Source organism: Siniperca chuatsi, linkage group LG15 (genome assembly GCF_020085105.1).
Source record: "Siniperca chuatsi isolate FFG_IHB_CAS linkage group LG15, ASM2008510v1, whole genome shotgun sequence".
NCBI classification, from domain to species: Eukaryota; Metazoa; Chordata; class Actinopteri; order Centrarchiformes; family Sinipercidae; genus Siniperca; species Siniperca chuatsi.
In genome coordinates, this window is record NC_058056.1 from 23,203,157 (window position 1) to 23,216,822 (window position 13,666).

The window sequence follows — 13,666 nt, forward strand, 5'->3', positions numbered from 1 at the left end:
GAATACATTGATTCAAACAGGTTTACCTTTACTTGCTGCTGTTTGTCAGCTCACACACTCTTATGCTATAAATCTGGTTTTGCTATGATTATCTTGTTTGTACTTAGCCTGTAACACCCTCTGTGACCTACTGGCTTTGTAATAAACGCTTCAAACATTTGATTGGATGCTTCCTTTCACAAAGCGGCCTCCTCTATTGCCCTCTGCAGGTGATTCACCGGTGGGTGCCTTGTAGCCGAGACCCAGCCAATCGCTCCCATATCGACAAGACCATCCTGCTGGTACAGGTGGAAGATAAGCTAGTGCCCCTTATTGAGACTGGGGTCATTGAGTTGGGTGCAGAGGTTTGAGACAAGCAAGCACACACATCACACACACACACACACACACACACACACAATTGTGTGAAGACGAAGCCAGACCTCCCTGGCTTTCAGCAGGACGCAGGAGCCTGCAGACAAACAGGAAATGGGAGCTCTCCCCCCTCCCCTGTTCCTTATTGCTGAGGGGGAAAGGAAGCCAGGGAAAAGTGCAAGCAGAGGCAGAGCATACATTCATCCAACATCCTTTACTGCATCAATACACACCCACAGTATCTGCCTTGCTTTGCATCTCAGAAATGCTGCATGACAGTAAACAATCCTTAAGTTAAGTTAGTTCTTGCTACTGGTAATTGATTTCTATGCATTTCATCAACTTTGTTTTTTTGGCAATTCTGACAGAGCTGAGTGTAAAGAGCGTGTGGAGATTTTTTTTTTGTGTTTTGATTATCTTTAAATAATTTGCCAAAATCAGCCTGGTATTGAATATCTCCCATGGTTTCATACACGTGAAAGCTTTTTTGTTTTTGTTTTTTGCTGCCAAGACTACAGAGAAAGTTGTGGTGCAGAACAGATTGAAGTCAGAGACCTGATGGTGCTGTGCTCAACAAACTCCTCTGTTTCATTGTTGTCATTCCGTTTGGATTACTTTGAAATTTGCAAGATTACTTTGCGCAAAGAAAAAAAAACTTGCACTATAATTTTTGTTTGTTTTTTTATTTACAGTGATGCACTACACTCTTTAGATAATATCACATTTTATTTATTACAGACTCTGAATGGCCATGGTTACCGATGCCTTGGGAATGAAATAAATGCAATCGTCATTCTGTTTTCAGCCATTTTTATTTTACTATTTTATGTTTGATAAACTTGAAAATAACTTTTTACTGTATATGATTATATCTATCTATATATATATATATATATATATGTCTATATCTATATATATATATCTATATCTATATATGTCAATGTATAAAAGATTTTGTTTTCAATATTTATTACTGTGAACATGGTATTTACACTTTGTTACATCTTTTTTTTTTTTTTTCATTTTGAGACAAAGGTTAATGTATTAAGGACCATTGGTTGAAAACAAGATGCCGAATTTTTGATGGACTGTTTCACTATTTAACTTCTTTTCTATATGAAGAAATAAAAGTTTGATTTATTGCTGACATCTTTAATACGCCTCTTTTGATTGTTTATGTATAATTTTATGGAATTCTCCAAATCATTGTCGGAATCTAACAGACTAAATAAAAATATTACACACCAGTACACACTGAGCTCAGTCATCAACAGGGACTTTTAGTAAATATACAAAATGTTGCACGAGAGAAAGTTTAAAATTAAACTTGTGATTATAATTTTTATAATAACATTTCTTTATTGTGCCTGCTTTAATTGGTTATAAGGAATTGCGTAAAATGCTTCAAAATTTGTGCCATACGCTGTTCATGTTTGAAGACCCTGTAGGTCTGAGAAATTACATTCAATCTGTTTTTTAAACAATTTTAAGTATTTTTCCCCTTATTAGTATTTAAATTCTCTGAACTTGGTTACAAATAAATCTAAGCTCACACTAACCCATTACTAGAGTTTATCACACTTTGGTACCAGAAATATATATTAATACGGTGCATTATCAGTCAAATGTTTTTGAACACTGATGTTGGAAAGTTTATCCTCATTTGTATGGTGGAGGATTTCTGGAAATTTCTCTGACATTTGCCTGCCAATGATAACTGGAGTGTCTTCACTGTCCTGCCAAAAACCCACAGCTGTGTATTTAAGGTTCTAATGCCAATTAGTGCTTTATCAACAGGTAAAGGTTGTTAAGACCACACTACTGTATCTCTACAGCTGATATTTTCTAAATCAGCAACTCACACCAAAAGAATCTAGATGGATAAATAGCCCTGCCCTGCCCTGGGGTGAACTGTCCTTTTAAGTTTAATTAATTAGAGTACATTACTTTCCACCACGGTACCGGACTAATGTTAGTAAAGGCAAAAGATTGCCTTTATTTAGATTTTTTTTAAATGAATAAATCCTTGATGTTTTTGTTTGAAGGAGAGATTGTTTTCTCAGAAATGATAAACCAACTGGAAGTCTGGTTTATCTACTTTTCGCTTTAACCACAAAACAGACAAGCTCATGCATGTTGTTGCTCTTCAACCACATGACCGTTTACTGTGACGCCACGCCCCCCGAGCCCTCTGATTGGCTGCTGCGGGAGAATTCCCATCAAACGCTTTTCCCGACGTCACGTCGCATATAAATGTCCCTGTGACTCCTGTTGAAGATGTTCATGTAACAGTAGTTAACGTTAGTTAACTGCAGGCTCCTTCGCACGCCACAGCAAAGAAAAGGTAAAAACATGTTTATGTCTGTTTTAATGCCGCAAGGATTTAAATTAACAGGTTTGTCGCATTCTCAGCTTTTTGAGTCAGTCGTTTTGTTAGCTTGTTGTGCTACCAGCTAGCTAGCAAGGTTCCGAGAATGTATAATATCATCATCATCATGTGACATTCAGGCAGTCAGGTGTTTGGGTTATTTTTGTGTTTAGCTGCTGTTGTTTGTTGCCACCTTACAGTTCAACAAACACAACGAACAACGGCAACTTTATTTTGAGAGTGAATTTGATAAGGAGAGTTTTTAACCATCCCTGTCATCCATACAGGACTCCCACAGAAGGCGAGGACATGTATAACTCAGTCTTCCTCGTGCTGCTCGGCCTGAGTCTGGGGCTGGTAAGGGCATTTCCCTCCCAGCAGCCAGACAGTGGGAAAAACTGGGTGGTTATCGTGGCTGGCTCCAATGGCTGGTACAACTACAGACACCAGGTGAGAGGTGTAAAACAGGAAAACTACATGAAACTGATCCCACAATGTCACCTTATCAAATGCAAACTATGAATGACTCAATTGTTTTCTTTTATAATCTACATTGGTTTTTGATAAGATCAAATTCATACTCAGTTAAGCCACTTCCCCTTTCACATGTATGCTCTCCCAGAGTTTTTCCAGGCTCTTAAAAGGCTCAGAGACTGATTGTGATAATGTGCAGCTGACCTCTACTTAATGTTTTTTGACTCTCAGGCCGATGCTTGCCATGCCTACCAGATTGTCCACAAGAATGGCATCCCCGATGAGCAGATTGTGGTTATGATGTACGATGATTTGGCACAGAATGAGGAGTGAGTTGGCATTTTTCATTCTGTGCAGTGTTTCTTTGTGATACAGAGACTTCGTCTTTCCCCGTAAGTGTTCAAAAACCCCTCTGTAGTTTATTTCTTAGTGCTTGACCTTCATTCTTCCCCGTTTGCAAGTTATTAGAATGTGCAAGTAAATATCAGCCACAGTTATATAAAAGTCATTTTTTGACTAAATTATTTGATGGTTCCCGCTAGGGATGTCCCGATCAAGTTTTTGTCTCACTATGTTGGAGTTGTTTGAACTACAGAGACACTCAACACACGTGCGATTGTACAGCAGTGTAACAGAGTGGAGGTTCTTCCCATCTTGGGCTCCAACTGTCATGGGCAATTTTCTCTATTTTCATTGGTCAAGCTGATTTATTGAGGGGAAAAAAATGAGCAGATTGGGGTGCACTGGAAGCTTACCTGGTAGTACATGTACAATCCAACCTGTGGCCCTTTGCTGCATGTCATCCCCTCTCTCTCTCCCACATTTCCTGTCTCTCTGTTTCTATCAAATAAAGATTAAAAAAAGCCCCAAAAATAATCTTTAAAAAAAAAAAAAAAAATCAGCAGATTAATTGATGATGAAAATTATAATTCGCAGCCCTATCTGCAAACCAGAGAATAATCACACATCCATGTTGGCATTTCTCATGTCATTGTGGCATTTCGGCCCTGTCGTTCATTGTCAGAGCAGCAGCAGTACTCAGGCTGAGTTAGAGACTCAGTGAGAGGAGTCACAAGGAACTAATTTTAGTGCTCGTTCAGGACCTTGACTTGGAGTTGGACCAATTAATTCACTCTGTCATTTACCTTTTTATATTTCACTTTGCTACTGTATATTATGAACTTAAACCTTTCTTGTATTATTAAAAACCTGCTCGAATGTATGAAAAGGTTAATTGTATGCCTAGACCAAGGCTTAAGAGGCAAAAGGGAAAACTAATGTAAGCGCTGCATGCATGTGTTAATTATTTAACACGTGCTGTGGAACTATCACCGGACCAGTGAATCATTTATCTGTTGCCCTGTCATCACCCCAAAGTGTTTGGTCAGCCATTTGCACTTCCTCCTGAAGTAAAAGCAAACCTGAATCATATTTTTATTTCCAGTAACCCCACCCCTGGGATATTGATCAACAGGCCGAATGGCACAGATGTGTACAAGGGAGTTCCTAAAGACTACATTGGGGACGTGAGTGCCTCAGTGCAAATATTTGTTAAAGAGTGCAACTCAAAGCTCTTGAATAAATGTTTTGCAGTGCTCTTGACATTCAAACAGATAGTTTGAAGAGACTTTGATTTTTTTTGACCGGGTGTTTTCCTGCAGGATGTGACCCCAGAAAACTTCCTGGCAGTGCTGAAGGGTGACTCCTCAAAAGTCAAAGGTGGATCTGGAAAAGTGTTGAAGAGGCAAGTGATAAAATAAAACGAGTGGAGTAGTGAATCTCTCGTAGAGATGAGATCAGAGCAGTACAAAATCTGGTTTATCAAGTTTTTTTTATTTTTTATTTTGCTCTCTTTATCTTGGCAGCGGCCCCAACGATCATGTGTTTGTGTACTTCACCGACCACGGAGCGCCTGGTATTCTGGCCTTTCCTAATGATGATGTGAGCACTTTCCTACTTCCTGCTCTTGCTAATGTTCACTCATACCTTACTGCACCAAACACATAATTCTCGTTCTTAGCAATAGTAATTATCAATCTCAAGATCAGTTATGTGTCTTTAAAAATATAATAATAATAATAATAATAATTTGTATACCTTACATGCATCATTTTGTGTTTTGACTTTTTTTTTTCCAAATAGTTCATGCTACACCATAAAGTATGATGGAAGTGAAGGATAGACAATGACAGAGCAAAGATCAAGAGCCACATAGTCTTTGAAACATCATGGGTATCATTTCAAATGTTTTCTGTACCTGTGTTGATAAGATACCAAGACACAATCCCTGATACCTTTTTTATTACACCTTATTTTGAAATATGTAAGCATGGTTTTCTATGAATCCATATTTATTAGTATGTGGCATGGCTCTTGAGATACGTACTCAACATCAGCATGTTAGCAGTGTCATTGTGAGTATTTTAGCATGCTGATGTTAGCATTTAGCTCAAAGCACCTCCATAAGTACAGCCTCAAAGAGTGGCTAGCATGGCTGTAGACTCTTATTGTCTTTTAACAAAAGAGCCTGGAGTTCTTAGATGTTATCTATGAACAAGCATCTACATCTGAAATTGCCAAAATTATGATTTAAATCAGTAGATATATTAAAGAATAAGTAAACAAACAAGACGACAAATCTGACCGGACATTTTATGCCGGTTTTTGGTACTTGACAGATTTTGATACTCAGTACTACAGACGCATTTCACTTGGTACCAAAAAAGTATTGAGGCCCAAATCAAATGTGGTCAGTTATTATTCACAACAACTATTATTATAACAACAACTATTGTAAATGTCTTGTCTGTGTATATACAGTATATTCCATTATGATGTGCAAAGAACTACATGTGTAAAAATTCATTTAAAAGTAAATTTTCTCTTCTCTTTCTCTGCAGCTCAATGTTAAAGACCTCCAAGAAGCCATTAAATACATGCATGAAAATAAGAAATACAAAAGGGTATGCAGCAACATGTTGCTTTTTTGTTTTTTAGGCCTATATGTGTATACATGCCCTACAGTATGTAGGTCAGTGATAAAATCCAATCAGGTGATGATTTAGCTGATCAGGTCATAAAAACTTGTTTTTGTCTCTTTATTTTTTCGCCACGCAACATCTTTCCTGCCGCACACATTCACAGATGGTGTTCTACATTGAGGCATGTGAGTCCGGGTCGATGATGAACCATCTGCCTGTTGACATTAACGGTGAGTTGAACTTTCTCATCCAAATCACTTTCCAGTAAAACCAAGAGATAATGAAGCTGCAACAATCAATAAAAAGTGTCGATGAACTACTTAAACCCTCGATAACATGAACTTGACTTTTTCTCCTGAGTGTTTGACTTCACCTAAATTTGATGTTGAATTTAAACCTCAACAAACAACTAAAAAGCAAAACTCTTCCAAGAACTAACAGTATAACCTCATGTGATTTCTTTAACTAGTTAAGGGCTTGTTGTTAGCTTTTAGCTCAATTTTTTAAATTCTTTGTCATGTGTAGACTAGACTGAGGTCAGCACTACAGTTTGTGGACTTTAGTTTCCACTCTTAGTCCTTAGTCTAGTCAAACGCTGGGGTCAGCATTATGGCTTGTGGTAATTTTTGAGTCTAGTCACTCTGTCATGTGCTTGGCCTCATGTGATAGACATAACAGGACAAGAATCAGGGTTCTGGTTTTATTGTGTTCAACCAGAGAGTTTTTACACACTTCCATCTGTGGTCTAAATGACTGAGATATCTAAAGTCCAAATGTAAAGCAGCTGGTTAATTTCTGAAACATATTCACTTCATTTACATATACCGCTGAGTGAGTTCATAAACTGTCCGTTAGAGCTTCAGGTGTTGTCTTTGAAATGTTTCTGAGGCTGTCAAGCAGACATGGGAGTCATGTTTGCCTGCTGGAAAATTATAATTTTCAACAAAGCTATTACACAGAATAACATGAGACTGTCTCTGTGTTTTTTCAGTGTACGCCACCACAGCAGCCAACGCTCATGAGTCCTCTTACGCCTGCTACTACGACGAGAAGAGGGACACGTACCTGGGAGACTGGTACAGCGTTAACTGGATGGAGGACTCCGATGTGGTGGGTGATGTTTCCCCTGTTGTATCTGAATCACAGCACTCACAGTATTTTGTCATATAAAAGTTTTCAATCTTTTTAAAATTCTGAAAATTTAATTTTGCCACTTCAAATTTCCTGTGACAGCTTTACAATAAAGGCTTCCCCGTGTTTCGCCACTTGTATGCTTTTAATGTTAGCTAGCAGCAGAAGAAAATGTTGGGTTTGCGTTAGCAGTAACTTGTACAGCTTTGATACAGTGTTAGGAGAGTAAAAGTAAACAGTGAGGCTGATATCAATGCGATAATATTAGTCAGTTATGTTGGATTACATGCACATCTCGTTTCCTGTGAATCCCTCGTGTGTGTGAAGGCAATTTGAATCCCGTACAGAAAGGGCAGACTCTGCCACTATCAATGAAAACTACTATATAAAGAGGTAATTACTGAATGTAAATACATTGAATGGTTATTGTTGGAAAAATGCAGACCATAAATAGTATCAAAAACAGGGTTTTATTTCATGAAAATCTTAAGGATTATAACTTTGATTAGTGCATTAAGTGTAAAGAAAGTGTAAAGCTGAAATGTCAGTTGCTTTAATCGTTTACAGATCAACTTACCTTTCAAGTGCTTTCATCTCTTACTTTTTTAAGGAACAGTTTAACTGCTTTCATCTCTTACACTTTTCATCATTTCAAACACTTTCATGGCATTTCATCTGCTTTCAGCTCTTAATAGTCAAATGTTAGTTCAACTACTTTCAGTGCTCACATACAAACTGACTACCTACAGGACTTGAGCATAAAACTACATTTTCAAATGCCTTCAGCAATTACGGCCTTCAGCTCTTAACACCTCAGTTGACACTTCAAACTCTCTCAGTGTGTCTACTTAAACTGCTTTTCTATTGCTGCAATGATATAACATGTTAGACATTTTAACGTGATTAGTGAGTTTTTACATGAGCAATTTTTAGAATTAGAAAGTAAGCAATTATTTTCCTTCAGGAAATTTTGCCTTTTCTCGTTACCTGTATTTTCATACACTTTAATGGTAATTTTACCACCCTGTTGCCGACTGATATTAAACAATGCAATACCAAGTCAGACTATATGAAGTCCAGAAAAGGTTTATTTGCTGTTCCAAACACCTGGTGTCAAAAAGACAGGAAAAGGAAGTGGTGAATGTTTCCAGCAGCAACAGCAGAATGAAAGAACTGGTAGCTTGCAAAAGCAGTGACAGCACCTGTGGGGCTACTATATAAGCATCCCAAAACAGAAACTTGAACTTAAATAGAAAATAAAACAAATAAGTACCAACCACATTGGTGGTTTAATTGGTGGAAATATTTTGTTGCTTATTTTATCACACACTTCTCTTTGTGATGGGGTTTTTTGTTTTGCATTGTGCTTCCAGGAGGACCTGAAAAAAGAAACTTTGCTGAAGCAGTTCAAGATTGTAAAGAGCCACACAAACACCAGCCACGTCCAGCAGTACGGAAACAAGGTATTTTTTATTTTAAGCCTAGATGATTGGCAGAATAGTGATGTGAAGGGGAACTGTAAGGGAGAAAAAAGTTTGTTTCTTATCCTTTTTATTGTGATACTTAGTTTGAGTTCCTTATTTTTCTATACAGACTATGGCCCACATGAAGGTTGTAGCATTTCAGGGTAACCCCAAGGCAAACACCCAACCCGCTCCAATGACCCTGCAGCCAGTTACAAATCTGGATCTGACCCCGAGCCCTGACGTTCCTCTGGCCATCCTCAAGAGGAAGATGATGGCCTCCAATGATATCAGAGTTGCAAGGGGGCTGCTGATGGAGATCAACTCCCACCTCAAGGTAAAGATTGCCAAAGCCCTCTGGTGTTTTGGCTGTCGCAGTATGTTGCATGTTTTCAGGTCCTCTGTGGGTGAGTTTTCAAGCATGCCATGCAAATCAGATTTATAGGGAAGATTTAACTGCATAAATTGATCAGTTACCATAACAGTTCTCATATTACAGATTTCAATGTGTGTGTGTGTGTGTGTGTGTTTCAGGTCAGGGAGATGCTGGCTGAGACTATGCGCAAAGTGGTTGAGAGCGTGACCGGCAATAGGCTCAAGGCCGAGGACGTTCTCAACGAAAGAGCCGAACTGTCCCAGTATCAGTGCTACAAGGCTGCAGTCAACCACTACAAACATAACTGCTTCAACTGGCACAGAACTGAGGTAGTGCTGCACAGAAGAGTCCATTCTGCACATTTAAATCGGACCGGGGCCATCCTGTCGAAAATTTAGAAACTGTTGGTTTTTAACGTAATGGTTGATTAGTCACAGTTTTGGCAGGATTCATCTGTATCTAACTTACTTTCATGTCAAGAGTCTGGTTCTGCTTCAAAAGGGGACATGCCAGATCTGTTTCACATGCTATTCATCAGTAGGTATTAGACCTACATTCATTCAGCTGACTCTAATCCAGAAAGACTGCCCTTTCATTACAGTCATTGACACCTCCAAATTGCAATATAAGGCTACCTCACAAAAATGTCATATAAGATTAAGTAGCTGTATGGGTTTATTCATAAAAAAAATTCCCTTTTCTCTGGAACTGTTTTGACATTTCGAGTGCCACAAATACAACAGTGTGGAAATACACTTTGATCATTAACATTTTACTATCACAGACTGTGTGACTTTTCTGACTTGTGATGTCTTCATGTTTCAGTATGAATACGCTCTGAGACATCTGTACGCTCTGGTGAACCTGTGTGAGAGAGGATACCCTGCAGAGAGGTATGGTCTACTTCCCACTTAATAAACCATTATTTTCTTCAATATTCTTATTCAATAGTAGTCGGTAAGAAGTAGTCTGATTGTGGTGTGTCACTATATATGTAGATTTCAGTTTGTCTTTTATACATTTTGTTCAATCTATATAACATGGCCTAAAATTTAAAGTTGAAGCAATAGAATATTGAATTATGTCCTTTTTTTAAAAGGTGAGTCTGGTAATATTTGGTATTTTTCTTATTGTCAACAAATCCCATGAAAAGACCAAAAAACCAACAATGATTGGATCGCACTTACAAGTATTGTCTGTGTATCTAAAGCCTGATATAGTTTGTTCCTCTGTGCCACAGAGCTCTATTGTTGTCCAAACTATTAAACACATCAGTGAGCCACACGGTTGTACTGGGCAACATGTTCCTTTTTATTACAACAAACACGGGTACTGTAGTTTGGAGTCAATCCCACATAGACTGTCCTGCTGCCAGAAATACTCGCTAGCGCATATTAATCCACAGCTGAAAATAGTCCCCAACAAATGCACTATACTCGTTTTTTGAGGAACATTTTATAAAAACTACAGTGCCCAGCTGTTTAAGGGAATTACTGAGCTTTATTTAGGTATTTATTTATTTATTTATTTATTTATTTATTTATGCAATTTAAGTATATAATGAAAGTATTCGTGACCTGTTTTAATTTTTTTAAGATTTACATCTTCAGTAGAAATGAATGAGCTTGGAGCTGAGAGCCACAAACATGCTGGGGAAATCGGAAAGTGCTGAGAGACGGATTAACACATAGTTGGTTTTGGGATTTTTATGGGGTTTTTGACAATAAGAAGAATATAAAATATTGTCAGCCTTATTCTTTAGGGGGAAAGTTTGGCCAATATTGACTTTAAACATGCATTGCGGATATTTTTAGGCCAAAGTGGCCAATGTAAGACATTATCAACAACGTTATTATCATCAGATTTTTTATTTTTTTTTTCAACCATTTTAAGATAAGGTAATACCACTCAAAGGGAGGGAAATCAAGTGTTAAGCGTTACATCAGTAGGAACCAGAGCAAAGAGCAAAGCACCGTGAAAGATAGATGGAGAGAAATCTGACTAACAAAGCTATATATGTGCTGTACAAAACCCTAGACCTACCTTAGAGACTCAATGCCAAAAATGACAGTTTCAGTGTTGATCAGAATTTCATTCATTCAAGGTTGCAAAGCCTCTAAAACTGTATTTAGACCATTAAATAATTCTAAACTTTTGCATTAAAACCCACAATAATTACACTGTTTTTTAAACAGCTCTCAAAGGCAGAGCAATCCGTTTTTATTTAAGATAATAATAAATAATAATTCATTGCAGATTTTCTAAACAGCTTTTATGCGCAGTAGATGTGGTCATGTATCAACCTCCATTAATGTGTAACTGGTCTTTACAACTGATCAACATGCATCCCATTAAAAGGCATTTGATATCAGTCTAGTGCTGAAACGATTTGGCAGAAATTAACAACTATTTTTTAATAATCCATGAATCATTTAAGTAATTGATCAAGCAAGAACAATTACTGGTTTGGGATTCTCAAATATAAGGATTTTCTGCTTTTTAAAACACTTTACACCACTGTAAACTGAATATGTTTAGGTTTTGACTGTTGGTCAGACAAAAAAACAGCATTTGAAGACGTCATCTTGGGCTCTAGGAATGTGCGATGGGCATTTTTCACTGTTTACTGGAATTGTATACAGTAATACAGTTGTTGCAGCACTATATCAGTCTAGCCCTAGTTTTAGTAATTAGAATTGTTTATTTGATACTAAAACCAATTGTTTTGTTGTGTCACTCTGCAGCATCCAGCTTGCCATGGACTCTGTGTGTCATTTCAGCAAGTAAAAGGGTTTCTGCGAATCCATGAAAGTCTCACAACAAACTGCTTCTTCCATGTGGGCAGGCCTGAGAAGACGCAGCTTCTCTTTGCACTGCTCGGGAATCAATCTGATGTGGGGATGACGTTATTGTTTTATCAACACACTAACACTTTTTTGTTGTTGTTTTTAAACTTGTGATGTTCTTTTGATTTTTACTGAGAATTTTTAAACTTTTTATGATTAGTTGCACTATCACTGTGAAGGGTTTTGGAGTATATTTTACTGCCTCTGATTATTTTTAGGACAATAGGATAGACAATTATATGACATGACATGGGATTTGTGTAAATTTGCTCTGCTCTTAGCTTTATTTGTGGTATGGATGGCCCTGGCATGAATAAATGTTTGACTGACATGTAAGGGACATACCACCAAACATTGAATGTTTGTTGAACCTCAAGAGACTTTGTTGTAACACAGGGATCTTGAAATAAATCTGACAGACCAAAACTAAAAAATTACTCATATTTCCAGTGTCTTACTTCGTGGATATTCAGCACATACTTTTATTATTCCTTCATATCAAAATGACACATTTTTTTTGGGATAATAATTCACATGGTAGTATTCTTTATAGTGCTCTTAACAGTAGCTAGTCTCCAGAAGAGGATTTGTATGGCGTCCAAATAATTCTAAGCCTATTTTCCTGTGATCAAAAACCCTTTTTAAGTAAGGAGACAGTTACACCCATATGCATCCTCTTTTCCCATGAACCACTGTCAGCTTTATGGGGATTTTGGCCTCCCTGTGAGCTTGTTTTAACACCTGCTACATTTTACAGGATATTTCTTTCTGTGAGAAGGACTTACAAGCATATTTAGTGCCTGATCCAAATGAATCGCTTTTCCCACATTTAAAAATATTCTCTTCTTCCCCTTCTTACAGTATGATGCCTTGATTACATCTTAGCTAAGTATATGTAACTAGATTTAAAAAAAAAAAAAAACACTATACACAGGGTGCAGTTTCAAATGACAGACAAGACATTTACACTCATGTGACTGCACGGTATCAATGTTAAGAAGTTTCTATGAGAATTTTGCCCAATACGCAAATGAGTGATGCAAGTGCAGAAAGTGATTTGACTTTAATTTTCTTCTGGTGATGAGATGAATAACCACTAATATAGAAAGATTCATATTTATTATGAAAATAATTTTTATGTGTTTGTTTTAAAGGTTTACACTGAGCTAATTAGCACAAAGTACAGCAGAGGCTGATGAGAATGTTTTGCATGTAGTTTGTAGTTTTGCAGGTATTTGGTCACAAACCAAAGTATTGAACCAACTGAAATTTTGACCTGATGATGACGTCAAAGAAAAATGTAGAGGATCACCAAAGTCATTAGGATTCATCCTCTGGGGACCATGAATGTCTGTACAAAACTTCACGGCAATCATAGATGTTGGGATATTTGACTGGATCCGTCGATCCACCACTTTGGTCCAGACTAAAATATCTCAACACCCATTAGATGTATTGCCATGAAATTTTGTATTACATTTTCGTGTTACCCACAACATAAAGCCTACTGACTTTGGTGATCCCCTGACTTTTCCTCTAGCGCCACCAGCAGGTTTTTTTGTTTTTGTTTTTTTGAATAATGTCATTGTTTTGCTTTTCAACACATAAACAAACACAGACAGCTTAAACAATATCAGCAATACACAGTGGATACAAGAAAACTAAACATCTGA

The 13,666-nt window shown here is 37.4% G+C and overlaps 2 protein-coding genes across 3 annotated transcripts in view; both read left to right on the plus strand.

The window, feature by feature from the left end:
• The window catches only part of pcnx1 (pecanex 1), a 36,710-nt gene extending 35,200 nt beyond the window's left edge, over nt 1-1,510 (plus strand). The window contains 1 exon segment of the mRNA XM_044167418.1: nt 210-1,510. Within this exon segment, the coding sequence (XP_044023353.1) occupies nt 210-350 (141 nt within the window). The 3' untranslated portion in view covers nt 351-1,510.
• A 1,028-nt stretch (nt 1,511-2,538) lies between these two features.
• lgmn (legumain) lies at nt 2,539-12,430 on the plus strand. Of its 2 annotated transcripts, none has more exons than XM_044167445.1 (14): nt 2,539-2,698; nt 3,010-3,172; nt 3,428-3,525; nt 4,641-4,722; nt 4,858-4,940; nt 5,062-5,137; nt 6,097-6,159; nt 6,341-6,407; nt 7,169-7,287; nt 8,682-8,771; nt 8,902-9,108; nt 9,306-9,479; nt 9,973-10,040; nt 11,892-12,430. In XM_044167445.1, the coding sequence occupies exons 2-14, from the start codon at nt 3,032-3,034 to the stop codon at nt 11,932-11,934; spliced, it is 1,311 nt and encodes a 436-aa protein (XP_044023380.1). In that variant the 5' UTR covers nt 2,539-2,698; nt 3,010-3,031; the 3' UTR covers nt 11,935-12,430. The 2 variants fall into 2 exon arrangements, with proteins under 2 accessions (XP_044023380.1, XP_044023381.1); XM_044167446.1 differs by having other exon boundaries at nt 9,306-9,476.
• The last annotated feature ends 1,236 nt before the right edge of the window (nt 12,431-13,666 follow it).